Source organism: Macaca mulatta, chromosome 13, assembly GCF_049350105.2.
Source record: "Macaca mulatta isolate MMU2019108-1 chromosome 13, T2T-MMU8v2.0, whole genome shotgun sequence".
Taxonomy (NCBI): domain Eukaryota; kingdom Metazoa; phylum Chordata; class Mammalia; order Primates; family Cercopithecidae; genus Macaca; species Macaca mulatta.
Genome location: NC_133418.1, coordinates 6630248 through 6655785, shown reverse-complemented (window position 1 = coordinate 6655785; position 25538 = coordinate 6630248). Strand labels below are relative to the sequence as shown.

Genomic DNA, 25538 nt, shown 5'->3' with positions numbered 1-25538 from the left:
TAAATTAATAAGTATCATGAAGAGGTAGGCTGGCTTCATTTGTATAAGAGGTAATAGTGAAGTGAAAACTGAAAAGCCACAAGATTCCTGTTTAAGACAGAAAGGGGTTCCCAGCTGCACCCAGGGGCTGACACGAGAACTCGGCACCTAGAGGCTTCCCAGGTTGGGCCCTTCCTCCTCCTGGGAGAAACAGAACGAGGACCTTTCTCAGAGCGAGCACGGCAATACGCGGCTGCCAAGTTTGAAAGGTAAAACAGCAGACTGAAGATTGGCTATTCATTATTAAAGAACATTGCAGTTGGAAGGGAGAACTGTCTACGAGGTGCGTGACTAGGAACCATGGCAGCACCGCGGGGGAAGCCCACACGAGGAGGGGTGGGGATGGCACAAGCTTTCTCTGCGTGAGGACGAGACCCAAACAGACACTCTCTCCACAGACAGAAAACTCACCAACACTCCTCAAAACTGCTAAAGAAAAGAACCAAAATGAAATATTAGCAGTTTGTTAGCAAATACCAAATGCAAAAACAAAAAAATTAAAAAGCCAACTTATTTTTTGACAAAATACTTAAAATTATGTGTTGAGGTCCCAACTACAGGGATGACTACAATTATGAGCCCGACGTGCTTATTCCTCAGGGCAGCCTCACTCCCTGTGCTCGAGCCCCAGGGAGACACCCCACCTCAGGCCAAGTTACCTCTGCATTGGAAGGAAAGTTCAGATCATGAATACCGTATCCATAAGTGGCTTGATGGCATTAGTAGGAAATTAAATAGAAACTTATCTATTTGAAAAATACTAAAGAGGTATTTTGAGAAATAAATTCTAAAGTTAACATGCAGAGTTATCAAGAATTAACACCCCAAGCCGCCTGGGATGACGACCCCCAGGAGGCCCCCTTCTCGACTGGCCACACAGAGTTCCTACGCGTTCTCCTTCAAGGCCCCACCCCATCTCAAGCTGCACGCTCACACTCTCCACAGGGCAACATGCAATGGAGCGACAGACACGCTTTCTGGCTGGCTGTGCAGAGCTGCGGTGGCCACAGGAAGCTGCGTCTTCTTCCTATTTCCCAAAGGGACGCTGGAGTCAGCGAATCCTAAGGCAGGTCCGGTTACCTGGTTTGTCTTAGGGAAGCACCCTTGGGAATGAATCGAGGTCAAGTAGGTTGTCTGGGGGCCTGAATTCCCCTTCCCTGTTTCTCCTCCCGTCTCCAGGACTCACTGGGCTCTGGGCTGGCCCAGGCAGCCCGTGCATGTATCTGAACGTGACTTCTCACAGGGCACGCTCTTCCGTTCCCTGCTCAGCCTTGCCCCTGAGCAGTGATGCCCCTAGCTGCCTCCCTGACCCCCTCAGCCACGGATCTGACCTTTTACCTCCTTCCAGCTCCAGCCTAGAGTCCGTTTTCTCAGGTCATGTCCTGACTCCCAGCCGTGGCAGCACAGTCAGGTGCCACCCACCAGCTCCGTGGCCTGTGCCAGAGTTCTTCACCTGACCGTCCAGGGGATTCTTGTGACGCTCCCTGGGCCTTTGCTCACCTTCCCTCACACTGTTCCATGCTCGCTTGCTGAGTCTGACCCTCCCCAGCCCACATGCCGCAGAGGCTGTCCATGGATGCCTCCGCTTGCTCCTTCCCACCTCAAACACCTCTCTGCAGCGCCCCCTCTTCTCCTGGCCCTTCTGACGAACGCCTGCTCTTGCCTCTTTCCATCCTGTGAGAACCCTGCTCCAACACTGTTTTCTTCTCATTCACCTTACCTCATCCACTTCTGTCTTTCCCTATCGGCCCAAACACATGCTAAGTCATAATTATTCTCCCTCAACCAAACACCTCATGCTACTTCCTCTATTTTACGGTCACAGTCCAAGGACCTTACCGGTCATCGACACACATCACCCCCACTTCCTGAGCTGCTGAAATCTTCACAGGTGACGTTCTGGAAGATCATCAATGCCTCCCGCACATCTAACACAACAGCTTGGGTTTATTTCTGGCTCTCTCCCTCCCACCCCTGGGGGCTGGGTGGATGCCCTGCTCCATGCACCCGAAACAGCATGCTTGTTTCGGGCATTGGTCACGCCAAATGGCGCTTGCTGACTTGTCTACTCCCAGGCAAGGCCCTGAGCTCCTGGAACCAAGCCTAGATCTGCTGGGCACTGTACCTCTGGTCACAGAGCAGGCTGGCAGCAAGGCCAGCCCTCTTAGCTCTCCGCCGCCGGCACTGCGCACCCGGCCACATTTCGCCACGTGCACTGCTTCTGCCACGTCTTTGCCTGACATGCCCTTCACCACCCGCCCTACCTGGAAATTTCCTGCTCAGGACAGGAGCTCTGTACGGCCCCCCAAATCTTTCAGAAACTGGGAATGTTTACCACTGCTGCACTCTAGGAAACAACATGCTTCAGGCTCAGTGCCTGTGGTGCTCAACTGACTGGCCAGGGACTCTAAAGGATGCCGAGCCAGCAGAGTCCGCACAGGGTGGCTGCCTGGAGCACCACTTCTGAGGTGGGATCACAATCTGCTCCTCATTTTGCAGGACAGGACCATCGATCCAGTGCCCTCATCACCCACCCAGCTCAGTCACACGCCAACAGAGCAGCACAGGCTCCAAGAGGCAGATCCTCCCGCCACGCAGAGGCAGATCAGACGGCTGGATGTTCTTGTGGTCATACTTTGATTTTATTTTAAACGGAGAAAAGAAGCATCAGAAAACTGTACAAGGACCACAAGCTCTCTCTGGCTACTTACTGTTTCTTGGTCTCTTCAAATTTGTGCAGCTTTTTGCGGAGACCTCCTGACTTAAAACCTTGGCAGTGTGCTGCTGGCGCCCCGATGGTGACGATATCGTAGTTCTGATCTGAATGACAGAAAGCTCTCCTCCATTACTCTGGGCTCAGGCCTGTGGACAAGCCAGCTATAGGGATATGCACACAAGTCTGGGGTCCTGACCCTCCCTCCCACAGCCCTGGCCGCCCAAGGGTCTCCTGGAGCCCAGTGCCATCACCTCAGCAAAAAGGGGTTCAAAACATTTCAAGTGGAGCCACACGGGCTGCAAAAAGCCACCCTGTAACTCCTGTTTGCATCCCTCCTTGGGAAGAATGGCCTACAGGCAACTTTCTACTGCAGAAATGCAAAGGGAAGCTAGAGCGAGGAGAGACAAAAGGAAGGGGTGTGGGCTCTTAACAGAGACCTTCTGAAGGTCTTTGTGACAAATCTCTCCTCCCAGCCGCCCAGAGCACACAGGGAAATGGGCAGATGTGGGGCACTCAGGGACCAAGTACCTAGAGAGAAAAGCAGCAAAATGTGATTCAACGAGAGGGGGCAGAAAAATAGGTACCTGATCCTCCATCGTCTTGAACTCTCATCCTTTGTATGTGCAAGTTTGTGGGAACAAATTCTAACTTTTTATCTGCTTTCAAACTGCTTGCTTTAAACGAGGGCCCTAAGAAATGGAACAGGAGAAGATAAAGGCCATCAGCACGCATGCTGCGTTCACGAGCTGCAAGTAGAACATGGAATTCAGAGGATGCTGTGGCATATATGCAGGTATGTGTCAGCAGTGGCCTAGAAGGTTCTGAGTTGCCATGAGCACATTTCATTTGCAGGTGGCAGGTGGGTGAGACGCCAAGGGCAGCCCGCTGGTCGGGAGAGCTGGTTCTGGGTGCTCAGGGAATGAATGGCGCCAGGGAGAACTGGCTTCAAAAAGCTATGGTAACGATGCTGCGTCTTCCAAGACCCGGCTCTCTACTGAGAGATCTGATACAAAAAATGTCATTCTGTGCAGCACGATGTCAGCACTACTGGAATAAGCAAAGGGGTCCATGCCAGAGACTGCCAGTTCTGACTCCAGAGACCGCCATCATCAAACAGCTAAGAATTTGGTTTGGCTAGAGCAATACATCTCAACTCTCAAAATTGATGAAGAGGCCTTCTCAACCCTTCAGGCCCATCAAGATGAACAAATGCAATACAGCATTGATTCCAGCCTTCTGACACACGAACTTCGATGTTTCCCTGTTCACGTCTGTTGGTTAAGGAGCCTGGACACTATTTTATAACAAATATCCACAATCTTGTTTCTACAATCAGAATCCATAACTAATTAGAGAATCACATGCCTACAAAATAAAGGGATTGCAAATTAAACTGACAACCACAAGAGTAGAAGAAAAAAAACGTTTCATCTAATGAAAAATATCAACTGATACTGCCAGCATACGAACCGCAGACCAGCCACTGTGTGCCTCCAGTTTGCCACAGGAGATGGCTCTCTGAGGCCTGATACTTAGGGTGCAGTCCACAGACCGCAGCATGAGCGTCCGAGAGCCTATGAGAAAGGCACAATCCCGGATCGCCACTTCAACACAGTTCTCAAGGAATCCGGGTGCACACTGACATTTGAGAGGCTCTGCTCTAGAACACTCAAGGCTGGGTGGGTTTCACACTTTCCCAGGTAAGAGGCGGCAGGCATGGGTGAGTCCCTCGGTTCCTTCCTGGGCAAATGCTGCCGTTTCTCCTGGTGACATACTCAGACCCTCTCTTCAGACTCACGCCAAGCCTAAGCAACACCTCCTTGTCAGTTCTGCATTTGGCTTCTTCTCATCCAAGTTTACGGACGGGTTCATAGGTTCTGTGTCAAAACCATATTAAGGGCTTATGGTTTTCCTTAAACCCTGAAATTCCATTATGTAGAGGAATCAAAGGGAAGAATCTAAAAATAGAGAATAATTCAAAATGCTAAAGTAATACATAGAGTAATGAAAAACCAAAAAATGCATTCCACTTGGAATAAAAAAGGAGCAAGAACAGATTTCTAAATCTGCCCTGAGAGTGTTTTGAAAATCAAATGGCATCTTTCAAGGAGAAACAGTGAGGTGTTCATTCACACTCCACTTTGCTTTCTGTGCCTTAAAATACAGAGTTCCCCCTTAACAATTTATATGTTTAACAGAAGTTACCCCTGACTCTTTAAATCGCGAAATCAAGAAAACCTGCTTTGTTTCCAGGCGAGTGACCTACATCCTTTCGGTCACTGTACTGACATTAGTCCAAGATGAAGAAATAACATGAACCAGTAATAGCCCGAGATTTCGCCTCCCCTAAATTTCATTCCACAGTGACTGTTTTGGTAGATGACACCATAGGAGGACTCTTCACTGCAATTCACAGATTGGTCTTTTTAATTAAGATCTGAAAAACCCATATTTGAAAGAATTCACACCTACATGAGAAGTTATTTTTAAAAATGCATTAAAGGGTCTGTCAGTGGGAATGTGTAAGTGGCCCTGTCTTCCAGATCTCTGGCTGGGAAAGCAGGGTGAGTGACAGTGAGTGAGAGTGTGTGTGTGTGCCTGTGTGTGTGTGGGGACAGCATGGGGGTGCGCCCACCTTTGTACTGATGGAGGTCGGTCAGGTTCTCCTGGTATGTGAGGATGATGGTCTGGTACTGGGTGACAATTTGACGCCGGAGGCTCTCCCAGCAAGGGGACAGCTCTCCCAGCTCCTCCAGCTCACACACTCTGAAAGCAAGACACAGATGCATCAGGCTGCAGGCTAACTGGTTTCCCCAGAGAGGCCCAGGAGGCCTACCCAGGACAACAGCATTTGCAGGGCAAGAATCACGGATGCCCAGGGTGGGCCAGGACAATGGTTACACTACCTGTCTAAAAGGCAACTAGCTACATGAAAGGCAGACCACTGACCACACGGGAATGTATCCAGAGTAGCTTTTCACGGGAACTTAGTCAAATGTTCAAGGGAAACTAAGTGCAGGTGGGGAGAAGGAGGCAGGGCTGCCGGGGAGACGCTTTACCTTAATGACCTGCAGGCACCCTCAGGCACAGGCTCAAACCACAGCCCACCTGAGTCTGGGCAAACCACGTGTGATCCTCCCGGAACAGAGAGGACTGCAGGCTGTGAGTAACCGCCCCGAGCCATCTCCTGCTTGTCTCATCATCTCCCCTAGGAGGCTATCAGGACGGCGTTTCTCATCGCCTCCCAGGTTCTCCTGAGGTGTGGGCCTTCTGCCCTCCCCCTGATAAGGGAGCTGCAGAATCTAAAACCGCTCAGCTGCAGCCTAGAGTTGGCTCCTCAGCAGCGGAGTTCCACAGATCGCGCTGCCGTCACAAGCCCTTCTGTCTCACTGCCATCCTTTCTGGGTATGGGACGAGGACCATGGGAGCTGGGACCTCTGGCTATTCTTCCTTCCGTGTCTATGTGAGAGAGGAGCCGTCTGAACCTAAAAGTGGCCCGCTGTGTCACTGTGGATGAAATCAGGCCAGATCTTGTCTTTATGTGTGTGCTCGACAGAGGCACAGGGTAACAGAAGGGGGAAGGGGGAAGAGGAGGGAGGAGAGAAGAAAAAGAGGAATTGTCATCTCCAAAAAAATAAAAGCTGTATAAGAACTGAAATATAAATTCCTTAGCTCAGCAATGAAGAACAGCTACACAATCATAACAGCAAAATCACAAGATGGATTTAAAAACAAAAACGATAACCAAATTAGGAAAATGGGGACTGGGAAGGTATAAAAGGCCAAACCCTCAGCATAGAAAATCAGTAGCTAATCCCTGAAATTGATTAATGAATTTATTGATTAATGAAGAGAACACTTTACACATATATTTAGAAATACATCAGTAAACACTAAAACTCTCAAAAAGTGATTGTTTCTGGGAAGCAGATCAGAAAGTAGAGCCCCAAGAGTTGTTTTTAGTTAAAACCTTTCTGCGCTATTTGTTTTTTTTATACTGCACTCATGTTTTCCTTTGAGAAAGAAAAAAAGCTAAATTTTATATAAGGTCTTAGGAAATCTGACTTGTCTAAATTGTTTTTAAAAGCTGTGCCATTTTATTATTATTAAAATAGCAAAATTAATATAAAAGGACACCCAGAGCAGGTAGGGCTACATGGCCAGCCGCCCCATGACCTCAGGTCGCTCTGAGCACAGCAGCTCTGTCTGCCAGGCCACTGCTAGTTTCTCTCTCTGGAATGTGTCTGCCGTGTTCATGTGACTGCTTCCTAGGCTTTAGGTGTTAGTTTAATGTCATCATCTCACAGAGGCCTGCCCTGAGCACCCTCTTTCTTCTCACAGTTCCCTTTTCAGTCCCAGCACACGCGGACACATCTGGAGTTCCTGTGTGAGGTTCCCAGTTCTGCTTCCAACCAACCCCCACACTGAGCTCACCAAGAAGCCTCCCACACCGAGAACAGTGCCTGACATGTGGTTGTTGCTGAAAACAACAACAAAACCCTTGAACTAAAGCACTTGTTAAGTGAATGAACTCTTGGCCAGGAATGGTGGGTCACGCCTGGAATCCCAGCTTTCCGGGAGGCCAAGATGGGAGGAGTGCTTGAGGCCAGGAGTTGGGGACCAGCCTCGGCAACATAGCAAGACCCTGTCTCTACAACAAATGAAAAAATTAGCTGGGCATAGTGGTGTGTGCTTGTAGTTCTATCTGTCCAGGAAGCTGAGGTAAGAGGATGGCTTGAGCCCAGGAGTTTCAGGCTGCAGTGAGCTCTGATGGCGCCACTGCACTCCAGCCTGGGTAACAGAGCAATACCCTGTCTCAAATAAAAAATGAATAAACTCTTTAAAGTTATAATACACCATGTAATGGGAAATTTAAACATAAAAACCGAAAATACATGGAAAAATAGATTGTCACTATGTAAATACACAAAAATATGGACAAAGCTTAATGAAAATTTGTAAAATTAAAATTACTAAAATATGTGCATACATGGAGAAAGCAATTGGCAAAATATTAACAATTGGTGATTCTAGGTGAAAGGTATCTAGGTGCTCATTGCATTATTCTTGCCCTTCATCTTTAAGTGTGATGTTTTTTCCAGATAAAAAATGTAAACAAAATAGCTCTTTGAAAACAGCAGGATTCTGGCTACCTTGCTTTCTTTCATGCTTCTGTTATATTGTGTTTATAATTAACATCATTTGAGGACAAGGAGGAGAAATGACAGTCTGAGACTATCCCGCAAAGTTCCTATGTTGGAAACTTTATCCTGAATGCCACAGTTTTGAGAAGTAGGACCTTTAAGAGATGATGTGGTCATGAGGGCTCTGCCCGCATGAATGGATTGATGTCATTATGGTGGGAATGGGTTGGTTATTGCAACAGTGGGTTTGTCATAAAAGCAAGTTTGGCCTTCTCTCAAGAGCGCTCTTGCTGTGTGATGCCTTCTACCACAGGATGATGCAGCATGAAGGCCCTCACCAGATGCCAGCACCATGCTTTTGGACTTCCCAGTTTCCAGAACCATGAGTCAAACACTTTTCTGATCATTATAAATTACTCAGTCTCTGGCATTCTGTTACACCAGCACAAAACTGAAAGAGAGAGAGACAGGGGACATAATCTGCACGGCCTGGGCCACCTGTTGGGCTTCTCCTCACCTTAGGACTGACAAAATATGCCCTGGGTTGAGAGATGCAGAAGGGTTAAGACCCTTATGGGACCACAGTGAGCTGACAGGTCATACTCAGTCTTCTGGAGCCCTTATCTATGACCCTAACCTAGAAAACTACTGCTGGGCAGCTAGGATCAAACAATTACCAGTTATTTCTAACTTTCTGAAGGACTAGTGAGAGGGGAAAGAAAAGAAGAGAAGGCAGGCCGGGCATGGTGGCTCACACCTGTAATCCCAGCACTTTGGGAGGCAGAGGTGGGTGGATCACCTGAGGTCAGTAGTTCGAGACCAGCCTAATCAACATGGTGAAACGCCATCTCTACTAAAAATACAAAAATTAGCCAGTCCTGGTGGCGCACACCTGTAATCCCAGCTACTTCAGAGGCTGAGGCAGCAGAATTACTTGAACCTGGGAGACGGGGGCTGCGTTGAGCTGAGATTGCACTACTGCACTCCAGCCTGAGCAACAGAGCAAGACTCTGTGTCAAAAAAAAGAGGAAAGAGGAGAAGGGAGGAGGTTCTGAGTACAGGACACACATCTGGGTTCAAGCACACTGTCTTACAAAATCCCTGCACAGGAATCCATAATCCCAATGAGCACACTGAGGCTTAGGCAAGCCAAGGCCACAGAGTTGCAGGGGAGAGGCTGTGTCTGCAGTCCGGTCTATCTGATGCCCGTGCTCTGCCCGCTATATCTCAGAAAGGAAGGGGCACATGATATGGGTATGATGGACAGTCAGTCCTTCCGCGTGGCCTCACCTGGCTGCATCTTCCTCTAGTAGGAGCTTCACGAACTGCCGGGGCACGTGCAGGGAGAGCACGCTCTCTGCCATCTGCTCCAGGATCCGCAGGTGGTTACCGTCGGTGGTTGGAAACCGGTACATGCGGCAGATGGCGCCGCCAAACACTGAGGTGGGATGACGGGAGACAGGCTGCATGTGAACTGGCTGCAGACCTGCCTCGTGGGTTCTTCGCTCCTGGCCCTCGGGGATGGTGACAACTCAAGTCCTCTCACTGTTCATCTCACGGGAATTAAAACGCTTACACCAAAAACCCACCAAGTGACTAGGTCTGAACGCTTCTTCCCAGCAACATGCAATCTTCCTCTCCCAGAACATGTAACTAACTCTAAAGCGCGAGCAGCTGGGGGCAGGGAGGCTGTCGCCAGTCACCAACCCCGATGTGAAACAGGAAAGAGTGAGATGAAGTATGACTTCCTTGGAGTATTACTGACTCTTTTTTATTTTTTAATCCTCTTTAAAGGAAAATTATTATTGTTTTTTGTAGTAACTCTTTATATGCTGCAAAAAGAACACGAGGATAAGCAGCAGAGAGGTGACAATGAGGGTGCATGGCTGGGACAATCGCAGCAGGTGGGGAGCAAAGGGGACTGCGGGCCCAAGTGGATACTCACAAGAGAGGCAAGAATACCAAAGGAGGAAGCTGTTTACCCGATTTCAGCAAAGTGTCCTTTCGCAACGAAGCATATTTGGATCGGATTCCTAATGCCTCCGTCAAGCTCTCATCGACGGGAAGAACCATCTGATAATGTGTAAGGAAATGCACAAGAAAACTGTGAGATTCAGATGACTCCAGAACACTCAGCAGAAACAGTGGCCTAAATACATCACAACAGAACTCTTAAGATGAATATCCACCATGAACTCTACAATAAAGATGCTGCCCAAGCCACAAAGTAATTCACCTCCCAGTGTGTTGAACCACTTCATGCACACACAAGTCTCTAGGCAGGCGTGGTTTCTCAGCCACTTCACCTTGTGGTTCAGTGTTCTGATGTATAAAACGGAAGGAAGAGAATAGATGATGCCAAGGGATATTTCCAGAACTAACATTCTGGGCTTATTTTGGGTGAAATGAGACATCTCTGTATTGTACAACAATGACTACTTACCAGCGTTGGGGCTCTGAAATTAGAATTTTTCTTTGAGTGTCTGTGTGAGAGACTGTGCATGAGAGTGGGGGCAGGAGGGTGTAGCTGGAGAGGCGGAGGAGGATCGGGGAAGAGGGGAGCATATGAAAAGGTGAAGGTATGTACCAGGAGACTGCAGGGCATGCATGTGTCTGGGAGAGGAAGATATTAACAAAACAGGACAGATGACCTGGGTCCTAAATGCCTCTTCACTTGCCCTCCACACCCCCTAAGTTGCCCCCTGACTGCAGTTCTTCCAGCAGGGCTCTTTCCTGCTTACTCTTGCCCTCTAGATGTGGCCAGTATAGCACCCAGAACACAGGCAGGCTCCAGGGCAGCAGGGCTTTACGGGCGGGGGCCCTGTTTCCTGCTTCAAGGTGTGCCTAAGGAGGACCGGAGTGTCCATGGGGAGCGGCATCAAGCAGCAGGCCCTGCCCGTTGCTGAGCACAAAGGCTAAGTCCACGAGAGCCGCATTTTTACCGATTAATTCCCTTGCTCTTTCTAAAGGAGAGGAGGAAAGTGGCGTAACTCACCCTCCCATTGACAGTGTCCACAGACCGGGTCACAGGGGGCCGTTGGTCTGACTTCTCCTCCATCTGCCAGCCAATCACGGTGATGTTACCCACACGGTCACTCTCTGCAGACCTGTGATGTACAACATGCTCTAATGAGTGGTGCTGCAACTGTGCTTCTTTTCTGCTGAAATGCAAAGTCCTGGCCATACTGGGTCATCAGGGCCCTGGGGGCAGCAGGGCCGAGCTGACTGACCAGTCGGTCAGCATTCGCTGTGTACACAGGGCTCGTCCCCAGCGAGACAGACGAGGAAACCATGGGGCACAGCGGAGGGCTGTGTCTGAACGGACAACGCACCACAGGGAAGTGTGGACGTGCAGGTGAAGTCAGAGGGGGCCTCCTTGAGGAGGAGCCAATGCTGTTCTCGAGCTGCTGCCAGTGCCTGGGTTCACCCCTGCCCAGAGGGTGAGGGGGACACGTGCCAGATTGAGGACTAGAGAACACCTTGTTCTGGCCCTGGGCCCTTTTCTGTTCCTTCCCACCCCACCCTCAGGTTTATATTAGCCCAAGGCCCTTGAATCCTGAGATGACAGAGCTGATGCTACCCCAGCCTCAGTCAGCTTTGCCCTGACACCTTTTCCTTACACGATCCCTCTAATTTTACCTAGGTGGCTGATGGTGGCCTGGGCTCATCTGATCCATCCAGGGAGCCTGGGGACACCCTGGAACTTCAGGCTTTCTATTTACAAGGTCTCACTTAACCAGGTTCTAAATTTTTGTCTGGTCCCATCTACTGACCATTTCCTTTGTGATTTCCTCGCCCTGTCCTCGTGCCTGTGAAGTCCTTTCCTGCTCTATCTGTTCAATGATCAGTCGCCTTTAGCTCCTTTAAAAAGAATGGTGTCCATTTTGTACATTTAACTCTAACCCAACCAGAGTTAACTCTGACGCATGATGTAACTAAATATTTTTCTCAAAGTCCTTTTCCTTACATGATCCCTCTCATTTTACCTAAGATTTTTCCTTTTTCCTTTTTCCTGAATGAAGTTCTCTAAACAAACTATGTTTAGACGATGCTGCAGGGTTCTCATCCTGTCCACTGATTAGATAGTCAACGTCTGCAATACTGTCTTTACTTTACTTACAGTAACTTCAGAATGTCTCAACATTGCAGGGACTTAATTTTTTGTCAAATTTTCCTAGCTTTTTTGGATTATTTTCCCAGATCATAGTTCTCACAATTTTTACATTATTCTGAAAAAAGAACACCATGTCAGAGTTTTTGGTGGGAAGTGCCCCTAAAATGATTTGGAAGGATTGACATCCTGATATCTTTCATCTTTTCATCCTGGGACACGGTGGGTGTTTCTCTTTCATTCACTCATTCCTTCCACAAACATTTATTGGGCACCAGACACTATTTTAAGTGTCTGGGAAATAGTAGTGAAGCAAAGCAGACAGAACTCCCTGCTGTCTGGGAGATTATATTTTACTGGGGAGGGGCTAAATAACAGAGAAACACACTCAGTATTATTAGATATGTATCCAGGCCTTCCTTTAGGGCTCGGAACAGCTGTGCTCATATCTCCTATGGATGCTAAAAGTTTCCATTCCCTGATAGGCTAAGTAATTTGTTTCGCCTCAGGAGACAACACAGTGTCGCCACACAGACTGCTTCTGGGAAGGGAAGGGTGCTCTCTCAGTATAGGAAGTGGGTCCTTTCCCCACCTGTCCCTGGACCTCATCATTCCAGATCCTTCCAAGGGAATAAAACTGAACACCAACCTTAGTGTTAAATGCAACCTATGATGCCTGTCCTGCAGCAGATCTTTGACAATGAACGTTCCAGAGCCCAGTAAATACATCTGAGGAAGAGAAGGAAGAGAGGCAGCATTGGTGTACTTGCTTTGCTTCTGATGCAATTACCATGGCCCCAGAGAGTCCAGCTGACTGCCTCCCACAGCACCTCTTACTCTGATGTCAGAAGCCCGATGGGAAAGCTTAAAAATTTGCAAAGACAAATGTATTTAGACATGAGCTAACTTGTGAGCCAGTAGTGAAGTGAATCTGTGTTCACCTCTCATTCAAATGATTACATAATTTTTTCAAAGGGAAGAAAATCCCACGAACTACAACACATTACTTAACTGTTCCCTGAGATCTATCTTTGACATCATACACGGAGAGTTTGACTTGTGTCATCTGATTGATAAGAGAGTCTTGAAAGAAGGCAATACTGCTTAGAAATATAGGATTGTTGGTTCCCTAGAACAGAAAAGGAAATAATCAGAACACAGGGTTGGGTTTTAAAAATGTAATTGCTTTTGAAATACATCAACATTTTCAGAATGAGAAACTAACATTCTCACTGTCTTGAATCAACACGAATGCTAAAGGCAGCTCAAATAAATACATAAAACAAACAAACAAACAAAACCCTCTGCTTTTTAAAAGAGGAAAAGGAAGTCTGACAGACCATGACAGATCCACACACAATAAATCAGCCCATGAAACAAGCTCGGCCTGAGGACTCATTTCATGGGTTTCACACTCAGAGGGAGGAATTTCTAAAAACTGAAACAAGTTGGATGTCCACACGCACTCTTAGTTTTATGACTTAAAGTGTAATGTGTATTTAGACCTACGACTCTGGGTTATTCCTTTAAGAGGTACAAACAAGCAGATGAAAGAGAGAAAATGAATGGCTTAAGTGGTTTATTATATACTTCTAGAAGCCTGTGTCTGGGATAATTAAAGCCTGACTTTTTAAAAGCTATCCTTTTTTTTTAGGATCAACTACTAGTTTTTAGATCATAGGTGACTATTTCCCGGCAGCTTAGCCGTGTCCTCCAAAGCCCCGTAATACCATACTCTCCAGGTACCAGGTAATTATCACAGCCACCGTTCCCTGGGCCTCTGGCTCTGTTTTCTCTCTGCAGATCCAGATCCAGGCGGTCAAGCTGACTGGACAGCTCCACCTGAGTGGGCTGCTAGGGCCTCGACCAACTCATCTCTCCCTCTACCCGCCCTTGGCTAAGGCCGCCCTTGGCTAAGGCCACCTCTGACTCCCTTTCCAAGCAGGCTAAAAGCCTGGGCATGCACTTTGGTGCCTTCTTCTCTGTTGTTCTCAACCACCCAGTGATCATTCATTCACTCATTCCTTCCACAAACATTTATTGGGCACCAGGCACTATTCTAAGTGTCTGGGAAACAGTAGTGAAGCAAAGCAGACAAAACTCCCTGCTGTCTGGGAGATGCTATTCTCTTGCAACTCCCCTTGCAAGGTTCACCTTCAAAGTCTCTGTCACACACTCCTTTCTTTCCACTCCCTCCCACTCTCGCTCCTCCAAATGACTGTCCTATACAAGTTAGGACATCTGGTCAGGTGACTCCCCTTGCCCAGAAGCCTACACTGGCTCACTACCATGTGCTGATTAACACCACGGCCTTCAAGGCTTTCGTTCCTTGCTCTCCTACGTGTGCCTTTCACACACCGACCAGGATACAGTTAGACCCCAAACCCGCATGATCCTTCCCTGTGGTCACACATCTGCATAACCACAACAGAACTTTGGCGGGCTCTTCACATGGAGTCCCCCGAATGGCTACCTGGGCATCACTTGGGAGCTTGCGAGAAATGCACTTGGGAGAAATGCACTTGGGAGCTTGCAAGAAATGCTTGCGAGAAATGCAGACGTACTGAAGCAGAATTTCATGAAGCCCCACCCTAGGAAGCCTGTTCTGAGAGTCAGATAGGATCCCAGCCTCCTGGTGCTCTCCTCACCTTCCTACTCCAATACTTCCCATACTCGCTGTGCACAGGGGCAGCCATATTCATTTCTGCCTCCCCATCCACCAGCTGGTCAGTTCCTCGGGGCAGGGACTGTGCCCTGGTGGGCTCTGTATCATCCACAGTGCCTGGCACTATGCTTAGATGTGTAGGTAGCACTCGACAAATGCTTAGAAAGCAGAATTGTTGACGTGAACTTGGAAATAAGTTCCTAAGAGACTGAAAGGGTGGGCTAGCTTCCAAAATGCACAACTGGTGAAGAAGAAGAAATGCAGTTTAAGTTTGATAATTCTTCACTTTACAACTGCAGAATCTCATGCCACCAACTCCTACACTTAGTGTTACGTAATGTGCTCAATGATCTAAAAGGATTTTGCAAAATTCCCTCCATAAATGTTTATCATGTAACTTAGTGGAAAACGTAAACATGTGACACAAAACTCAAAAGGCTGTAAAAACAAAAACCAACAAAAATAGGGGTATGTCTGGACAAGAGAGTGGTTAATAGTTAATACTCTTCTAAGCTTTGATTAACGAGCACAACTCTTCCAAAGTAACAGCCAACTGGAGGTGACAAGAAGGAATTAGGTCTTACCTCTTACAAGGCAATAAAGCTTACAGGATCATTGTTCAAAAACAAGCTGCCAATAGTTAATCAATAACTGTAAAGGATATGGCAACATAAATGCTACCCAGATGAGTAAATGTGATGAACAATATCAATGTACTGAAAACCCACGGGAAAATAGCAACAACTCACGTAAATACGGCTTCAGCTACAGATGCACGAGTAACTGAACATCAGGACAAGACACACCACTAGAGAATGTCCCACAGCACCTCAGGGAGGGACCACCAGCACCCACCTCAATGATCTCCGTCTGTGCATGCTTCGTCCAGAATGCCTGAGGAGGGGTGGTGACACTCACCGCAACAAAACTATTTGGCTTTCGATCTAGCGATGGAGTATGCAGCTCACTGCAAGCTACAGAATCAAGATGGGAAAGAAATGAATCCTTTAAAACCAGACTCTCATCAGTTCTCTGTTCCAAATACACTCAAAGAAAGCACAAAGAGTAAACGACATTCAAAGAGGTGAGACGATCACATCGTCAGTTGTCACAGGGAGGTGATTTTTAAAATTTGAAACAATCTCTTTATACGCCCCCTCCCCAGCACCCTCCAAGACAGCAATGCCATAACTTCAGTGAAAGGCTGCGCTGACGGGGGCTTCCCATGTCCATGGAGTGGAACACAAAGCCAGAAACCTCATACAGGTCCAACCCTTCAAGTCTGACCTCGGTAACTATTCCAACTCTAAGCAATCGAGCAAAGGAACCACGGAGTCTATGAAATCTAAGACAGAGCTACCCGTGCTTGCATCCTGTGACTGCTGTGGCTGACTCTGAGCATATGGTGCCCCACGTGTCCTGGCAGGTGGATGGATGGATGCTGGAAGAAAATTAGAATTCTATGGCAAAGTAAACAAAGCTCTTCTTTTTTTTTTTTTTAAGTGAGCCACTGTTCATTTACAATCAATGATAAACCACATACATGACAGTGGTCTCACAGATTACAACGAAGCTGAAAAATTCCTATTGTCTAGTGATGTCACAGCCATCCTAACACCCCAGTACAAACACATTCCCTTTTCTATGTTTAGATACACAACTGCCTGTAATATTTAGTACAGTAACATGCTGTCCAGGTTGGAAGCCTAGGAGTAACAGGCTATACCATGGACATAGTAACAGGCTAGGAGTAACAGGCTATACCATGGACATAGTAACAGGTTAGGAGTAACAGGCTATACCATGGATATAGTAACAGGCTAGGAGTAACAGGCTATACCATGGATATAGTAACAGGTTAGGAGTAACAGGCTATACCATGGATATAGCAACAGGCTAGGAGTAACAGGCTATACCATGGATATAGTAACAGGCTAGGAGTAACAGGCTATACCATGGACATAGTAACAGGCTAGGAGTAACAGGCTATACCATGGATATAGTAACAGGTTAGGAGTAACAGGCTATACCATGGATATAGTAACAGGCTAGGAGTAACAGGCTATATCATGGATATACTAACAGGCTAGGAGTAACAGGCTATACCACGAACACAGTAATAGGCTAGGAGTAACAGGCTATACCACAGATATAGTAACAGGTTAGGAGTAACAGGCTATACCACAAACACAGTAATAGGCTAGGAGTAACAGGCTATACCATGGATATAGCAACAGGCTAGGAGTAACAGGCTATACCATGGATATAGTAACAGGCTAGGAGTAACAGGCTATACCATGGACATAGTAACAGGCCAGGAGTAACAGGCTATACCATGGATATAGTAACAGGCTAGAAGTAACAGGCTATTCCATGGAAACAGTAACAGGTTAGGAGTAACAGGCTATACCATGGATATAGTAACAGGCTACGAGTAACAGGCTATACCATGGATATAGCAACAGGCTAGGAGTAACAGGCTATACCATGGACATAGTAACAGGCTAGGAGTAACAGGCTATACCATGGACATAGTAACAGGCCAGGAGTAACAGGCTATACCATGGATGTAGTAACAGGCTAGGAGTAACAGGCTATACCATGGACATAGTAACAGGTTAGGAGTAACAGGCTATACCATGGATATAGTAACAGGTTAGGAGTAACAGGCTATACCATGGATATAGTAACAGGTTAGGAGTAACAGGCTATACCATGGACATAGTAACAGGCTAGGAGTAACAGGCTATACCATGGACATAGTAACAGGCTAGGAGTAACAGGCTATACCATGGACATAGTAACAGGCTAGGAGTAACAGGCTATACCATGGACATAGTAACAGGCTAGGAGTAACAGGCTATACCATGGATATAGTAACAGGCTAGGAGTAACAGGCTATACCATGGATATAGTAACAGGCCAGGAGTAACAGGCTATACCATGGATATAGTAACAGGCTAGGAGTAACAGGCTATACCATGGATATAGTAACAGGTTAGGAGTAACAGGCTATACCATGGACACAGTAACAGGCCCGGAGTAACAGGCTATACCATGGATATAGTAACAGGCTAGGAGTGACAGGCCAGGAGTAACAGGCTATACCATGGATATAGTAACAGGCCAGGAGTAACAGGCTCTACCATGGACACAGTAACAGACTAGGAGTAACAGGCTATACCATGGACATAGTCTAATAGGCTAGGAGTGACAGGCTATACTTAGGAGCCTAGGAAGCTGCACCATCTGGGATCCTGTTAGTACACTCTGTCATGTTCACAAAAGGACAACATCGCCTAATGACACATTTGACAGAATGTATCCTCACCATTAAGTGATACATGACTATACTTAACGCCACCGAACTGTATACTTAAAAATGGTTAAAATAATACATTTTGTGTACATTTTATTGCAATTTTAAAATAAAATAGAAAAAACATATGAACTCCTATTTAAAAATATATTATTGTGTCCACAACAGGTGAGACAAATGCACACAAAATTCAGGGAGAGGAGGAGTGATGGGATGAAGGAAGACATTAATAAAAATGAAAGAAAGAACAGGGAGAAAAAAGGAGAGATTAAAAGACAGAAAAATACAAAGAGGGAAGGAAGAGATATGACTCTGGAAGGGTGGGGGAGAGCAATAGCTTGACATGCTTTGAGGAGAGTTTAGTTGGGAAGATATCTTTGTTCATTTGTAAGTTACTGGCTATCTCCGTCCTTTGAAAGGACCCGTGGTGACCTAACTAACCACTGTTCACAGCTCGATCTACTCTTCGGGTTCTAATTACACTTTTTCTGACATTAAGATTGCCATACCAGCTCTTTCTTTTGTTAGCACACACATTTGTGTGTGTGTGCATGTTTTTCTATAGTTGCTATTTGTGCAGCTATAACCCAGATGTTGACCCCTAATCTCATGTCTTGGAATTTTCAGTGCTTTCTCTATTGGTGAACGCCCATCTGGAATCATCGGCCTTCTACTGAGGAACATCTCTTAGCATTGTTTATTCTGTAAGTGTGGTGTTGGCATGCTTTCAGCTTTCAAGGTTTAAAAAATGTCTTTATTCCACCTTACTTCTTGAAGGAAATGTTTTCTAAGCAGTTATTTTCTCTAAGCCCTTTAAATATATTGTCTCTAGGCCTCTATGTTTTCTGTTATGAAGTCAGCTGTCAGTCTAGTTGTTGCTACTTTAAGATTGTGTTTTGTGACAGGTTTTATAATTTTCCCACTGACTGCGGCTTTCAGTAGTTTCATTATGATGTGCCGAGGTACGTTTGTTTGTATTTATTTGGTGAAACTGTTGTATTCATTTGGGAGAAATGCTCACCTATAAATATTGCTTCGGACCCTTTTCTGTGTTCCTTCTTAAAGATACAGAATAAATGTAATGTTAGACCTCTCACTATGCTGTTTTTACTCTCCTCTGAGCTTTTTTCCCATTATTTTTATGGCTCTGGCTTCATTTTGTAAATTTTCTTCTTGAAATTTTTCTTTGAATTCTAAAATATGTATGTGGTTCTTTTCATGGCTTCTAGTTCTCTGAAAATGTTCAATGTCGTCTTTTTTCTTCTTTACCATAGTGTTATGACTGAAAGTTTGTGTCCCCCTAAAGTTTCTTGAAGTAGGTCTGTCCTCTGACACAAACATCAAAACTTATGTGTTGAAATCTTATATCCCAATGTGATGGTATTAGGGGTGGGGCCTTTCAGAGGTGATTAGGTCACGAGGGTAGACTCTTCATGAATGGGATTAGTGCCTTTAAAAGAAGAGACAAAAGAGCTTGCTCCCTCTGCTCTGCTCTCTGCCATGTGAGAACACAGCAAGACTACGTCCATCTGCAAACCAGGAAGCTGGCCCTCATCAGACAACAGATATCCTAGCATCTCAATCTTGCACTGCTCAGGTTCCAGAACTGTGAGCAATAAACTTCTATTTTTTAAGCCACCCAGTCTACAATATTCTGTTATAGCAGCCCCTATTAACTAAGACATATAGTCAATAACGGTTATTTTAGTGTTTGTCTCTTAACTCTAATATACACGGCCCCTTTGGGTCTATTTCTATGCTTATTGTTTCTGTTCATATTTCTTATTTCCTGTTTCCGAGAAATCATGATTTTATGCTGAATACTACAAGAATTGCTTGTAGAAGTGATTTGAGGCCTAGGATGGTGCTGTCTTTCTCCAGACAAGATTTGTAACTACTTCTGCAAATCTTGGTTCTAGGGAGGACTAGCACTCTGAAATGTTTTCATTTACTTGCAGTAACTTAATGAACCTGTAGTCCCTATGAACACCTGCTTCTGGTTCCCCTTACTCTAGAGGTTTAGATTTAGCCTTCTGGATTCTAGATCAAAGTGAGAGGGGTTTCGTCAAGTATCCTTCCCCTAACAGACCCTAGAAAGCAATCCCTGTCACTTCTGCACTGAGACACTGTCTAAAGCACTGCACAGCCTCTGGACCTCTTGGCCTTCCTCTTGGGAACCACTGTAAGCCCTCAAAGGAATAAGTGGGCCTCTGCTCTCAGATTCTTTGCGGTCCTATCAGTTCTCTGGTCACATGGACCAGATAGTTCAGATTTTTTTTTTCATTTTTTCTAGTTGTCCTTAATGGTAGATTTGATTTTTGTTTGTTATTTATCTAGAAAAAGATTTTCTTTCTCCTTAGAATGTGTTAGTCTCACAAGGAGATGCCTGGCAGTTGGAATATTCTTGAGTCTTAAGTCCATTCTTCCCTCTGGAAAGAATTCTTCTGTTGCTTCTGGCTCGCTGCTACTCCTCTCTCCGGCTCTCTGCTTCTAGGTCTCCTATTGATCAAATACCAGAACTCCCAAACCTGTCATATCTCTTCACCAACAATCTCTGTCTTGATATTTTTTCCTTGAACTGTGAGATGGTTCCTTCATTTACCTTCACAGATTTGTAACAGCTTTCAGCAGTGTTGCTTTGATTTTTACTACGTTTCTTTTAAGATATGATTTACATATCATAAAGTTCACCCTCTTAAAGTACACAATTCTCTGTTTTGTTTCGTTTTGTTTTGAGATGGAGTCTCACTCTGTTGCCCAGGCTGGAGTGTGGTGGCGTGATCTCAGCTTACTGCAAGCTCCGCCTCCCGGGTTCACGCCATTCTCCTGCCTCAGCCTCCCGAGTAGCTGGGACTACAGGCGCCCGCCACCACGCCCGGCTAATTTTTTATAATTTTAGTAGAGATGGGGTTTCACCATATTAGCCAGGATGGTCTCGATCTCCTGACCTTGTGATCCGCCTGCCTTGGCCTCCCAAAGTGCTGGGATTACAGGCATGAGCTACACACCCGGCCCAATTCTGTGGTTTTTAAAGGCATTCAGAGTTGTGCAACCATCACCACAAATTCCTTAACATCTTAACATTCTCATCAACCCAAAAACAACAACAAACCAAACCCATTACCCCATTCACTGGTCCCCCATGAAACCACTAATCTACTTTCTATCTATATAGATTTGTCTATTCCAGACATTTCATATAAGTGGAATCACACAATAGGTGGCTTTTGTATCTGGCTTCTTCAATTAGAATATTATAAAGGTTTATCCATACTCTAGCAAATATCCATACTTCGTTCCTTTTCACTGATGAGTAACATTCAGTTGTATAAACATACCACATATGGCTTATTCATTTATGAAGGACATTTTTGATGAATAGAAAATTCTTGGTTGTCTTTTTCTTTCAGCAGTTTGCATACATCATCCCACCACCTTCCTGACCTCCATGGTTTCTGATGAGAAATCAGCTGTTACTCTTATTGATGATCCCTTATACACGATAGATCACTTCTTTCTTGCCGCTTTAAAGATCCTGTCTTTGGCTTTCAGTGGTTTGAGTATGATGTATCAAGTGTGGATCTCTTTTGAGTTTATCCTACGTGGAGTTCATTGGGCTTCCTGGATGTGTAGATTCATGTTTTCTATCAAACATGGGAAGTTTTGGTCATTATTTATTGAAACATTTTTATCTTCCCCCTTCTCGATTTACTCTTCTTCTAGTACTCCTATTATACATATATTGGTGCACTTGATTGTGTCCCACAGGTATCTGAGGCTCTGTTCATTTTTCTTCATTCTTTTTTCCTTTCTGTTCCTCAGACTGGATAATCTCAACTGACCTGTCTTCAGGTTTGCTGATTCTTTCTTCTGCCTTCTCAAGTCTACAGTTGAGCTTCTCTTAATGAATTTTTCATTTCAGTTATTATAATTTTGAACTCCAGAATTTCTATTTAGATATCTTTATAGTTTCTATCTCTTCAAGTCTCTATTTGGTGAGACATTGTTCTCACACTTTCCTCAGTTCTTTGGACATAGTCTCCTTCAGTTATCTCAACATACTTAAAATAGCTGATTTATAAATCTTTGTCTACTAAGTTCAACATTTGTGCTTCCTACGGATGGTTTCTACCAACTGTATGGGTTTTTTTCCCTTTGTGTATGAGCCATACTTTGTTATCTGCAATGTCTCATAACTTCTTGTTGGCAACTACACATTTTAAATAATACAATGTGGGATCTCTGGAATTAGATTCTCCCCCTTCCCCAGGCTTTGTTGTTGCTGCTCTTTTGTGTGGCTGTTTCTTCAGTGCCTTTTCTGATTGAATTCTGTAAAGTAATACTCTTTGTCATGTGTGGCCATTGAAGTGACTGCTTCATTAGGTTAGTAGTCAGATAATGGTTGGACAGATGTTTCTGTAAATACCAGAATCACAGACCTTTGCTATAGCTTTAGCTAACAGTCCCTGTGTGTATACTGGGGTGCATTTTCATCGTTCAGGCAGTCAGTTTATAACTCTGTCTTAGACTTCATGTGCTGCTTGCATAGAACCTCAGGGTCAATCTCAGGTACTTGCTTAGGGCCTTCTCAAGTCTCCTGAGTATGCACACAGCTCTGGACACATGCACAGCCCTTCACGGGCCTTTGAGGTTCCCAGGAATATGAAAGAGCTTTTCAAATCTCCCTGTGAATATCTCATTCCCCAGCTTCCCCTTTTAAGGTTTTTTTGCTTAGCTTTTTGTTTGCTCCAACTGTTATCACTACCTCAGGCAGCTGTAATGTCAAAAAATGGACAGTGATTGTTTTTGACAAACATTCTCAGGGAAAAAACTGTTCCCACTGATTCTGAGTTAAGCCAAATAAAGGCAGGTACAGGATGTGGGGTTTTCCAGGGAACTGCCAGACAGGACAAATAATGACAACTCTCTAAGAAAGGGGCTTTTTGTAGGATCTCCAACCCCATTCTGTCCCCTTCAGTGACCTTTAGGCGAGATGCTGGCTTTCAAGGCTACCTGGAGCTAGGGAGAGGACGATAATGGGGCAAGTTAAAACATCATAAAGCTCTCTGTTCTAACTAAGAAGCCATTTGATATTATTTGGATGTTCTGTTCCCTCCAAATCTCATGTTGAAATGTAATCCCCAATATTGGAGGTGGGGCCTGGTGGAAGGTGTTTGGATCATGGGGGACAAATCCCTCATGAATGGCTTAGCGCCATCCCCTTGGTGATGAGTGAGTTTTAGCTCTGAGTTTACGTGAGACCTGGTTGTTTAAAAGTGTGCAGCACCTCCTCCCTCTCTCACCATGTAAGATGCTCGCTCTTGCTTTTCCTTCTGCTGTAAATAAAAGATCCCGGAGGGCTCACCAGAAGCTGAGAAGCCACTGGTGCCATGCTTGAACAGCCTGCAGAACCATAAGCCTCATAAGAGAAAAGAAACCTCTTTTCTTTATAAATTACTCAGCCTCAGGTATTTCTTTATAGCACTGCAAGAACAGACTAATACACCATTTTTCTTAAATAAATGCTCCCCAGAGTACTGTAGGCCTCTGTTAATTTTCAGAGTTCTGAAACAATTTTGACCATTTTTGTACACTCATTGCCTTTATAGAAGAGAAGATTTTTGGAAGTCTTCACTCTGCCATATCTGCCCTCATCATTCTTATTTTATTTTTTAAATGTCAACTAGTGGTTTAAAATTAGTAAACTGATTTTTATTTCCAAAAATTAATTTTCATTCTCTGTAATATCTTCTCATATATCTTCATGAACCTTCATTATTTACTGGATACAATAAAATACAAAGAGCTTAGGTTTTTCTGATCAATGAGTTTTGACAACCATAAACACCCATGTAAGCACCATCAAAACAAGATAGTACAACTTTTTCGTCAGACTAGAAAGTTCCCTCTTGTACAAATCTCCTAGTTTTGCAATCATTTTCTGATTTCCATCACTATTCTTTTGTCTGTTCTTGAATTTCATACACACGGAATGTTTTCGAGACTCATCTATGTTATTACATGTATTGACAATTCATTCTTTTTTAAAAAAAGAGTCCTATTCCACTGTACAATTTATTCATTCTACTGTTAATAGACATTTGGGTTGTTTTCAGCTTTGAACTATTAAATAAAGGTGACATAAATGTTGTTGTTCATGTCTTTTTGTGAACACTTTTTCATTTCTTCTGCATAATTACAAACGACTGAAATCTATTTAACGTTACGAGAAACTAACAGTTTCCAAATGTGTTTGTATCATTTTCCACTCCCACCAGCAATATACAAAAGTTCCAGTTGGGTACAGTTAGTGTTTTTGTTGTTGTTGTTAATTTTACCCATTCTAATGGATGTGTTTTAATTTACGGTTACATGACGACTAACGATGTTAAGCATCATTTTATCGTTTATTGTTCATTTGTATAACTTATTTTGTCTAGCGTCTGCTCAAGTCTTTTGCTTCTTTTAAAAATTGGGTTGTTTACTTTTTCACTATTTATTTGTCCTTTGTGAAGTATATGTGTTGTGAATGTTTTTTTCCAGTCTGTGGTTCATCTATTCATTTTCTTAGTGATGTCTCTTATGGACAGCAATTTCTTATTTTGATGAAATTCAATGTATCCCTTTTAAATTTTAGGGAGTGGTAGGCAGAGAAGCCCCTCCCTGACAACAAGTATCTATGTCCTAATCCTCAGAAACTACGAATCGATGGCATTACATGGCAAAAGAGACTTTACAGATGTGATTATGGGATCTTCAGATGGATCATGCGGATGGGCTCAATCTATCACAGAGGCCCTTGAAAGTAGAAGACGAAGGCCTTAGGGTGAATCATAAAGATATAACAATGGAAGAAGAGGCAGGAGAGATTCAAAGCATGGAAGGCCACTAGACCTGCCACTGCCAGCTTTGAAGATGGAGGCAGAGGGCTATAAGCCCACAAGAGGAATGTGAGTGGTCTCTATGAGCTGGGAGCGGGCCTTAACTGATAGCTAGCAAAAAACTGGGGTCCTAAAATTTAAAACCACTAGCAACTGAATTCTGTCAACGACGTGAATGAGCAAGGAAATTGATAGGAACAGGCCCTAGAGGCCTTCTAAATAAATCCAGCCCTGCTAACGCTGATTTTGGTGTTGTGAGACTCTACGCAAAGACCCAGTGAGTACACTGGATTTCTAATCTAAGGGAACTGTAAGATCACATATTTGTATTGCTTTAACATGCTAAATTTGTGGTAATTTGTTATGGCAGCAGTAGCAAACTAAAACAAAGTGCTTTTTGTGCTCTGTCCAAATCTATGCCTACCCTGAGTTTGAAAGTTCTCCTATTTTTCTTCTAGAGGCTTCAAGGTTTTATTACTATTTTAAGTTCTCTGTTTCTTCCATTACATCTGCCTCAACAGGAATCCCCTAATTTGACTGATCTACTTGTCTCTCCTTTAAGTTACAAAGTACCCTTAAGTGACCTGTGGCTTCTCTCTACTTGCCCTTTTATCAGGTGTGAGTTTTCTTGACACCTATGCAAGGTAGGAATATTCAGGTCTT

General features: G+C 44.8%; 1 protein-coding gene across 49 annotated transcripts in view; it reads right to left on the bottom strand.

Moving 5' to 3' along the window:
* The window catches only part of INPP4A (inositol polyphosphate-4-phosphatase type I A), a 164154-nt gene that overhangs the window by 54569 nt on the left and 84047 nt on the right, over positions 1-25538 (bottom strand). For 26 of the 49 annotated variants that reach the window (XM_077958507.1, XM_077958511.1, XM_077958523.1 and 23 more), the window contains 9 exons: positions 15531-15649; positions 13023-13139; positions 12660-12739; positions 10895-11006; positions 9882-9972; positions 9190-9337; positions 5391-5521; positions 3340-3444; positions 2751-2859 (listed from right to left, as the gene is read on the bottom strand). In XM_077958507.1, coding sequence (XP_077814633.1) covers positions 2751-2859; positions 3340-3444; positions 5391-5521; positions 9190-9337; positions 9882-9972; positions 10895-11006; positions 12660-12739; positions 13023-13139; positions 15531-15649 — 1012 coding nt within the window. Of the gene's footprint in view, positions 1-450; positions 469-2750; positions 2860-3339; positions 3445-5390; positions 5522-9189; positions 9338-9881; positions 9973-10894; positions 11007-12659; positions 12740-13022; positions 13140-15530; positions 15650-25538 lie in introns of all 49 variants that reach the window. The other 23 variants (XM_028831540.2, XM_077958509.1, XM_077958518.1 and 20 more) reach the window with 3 other exon arrangements.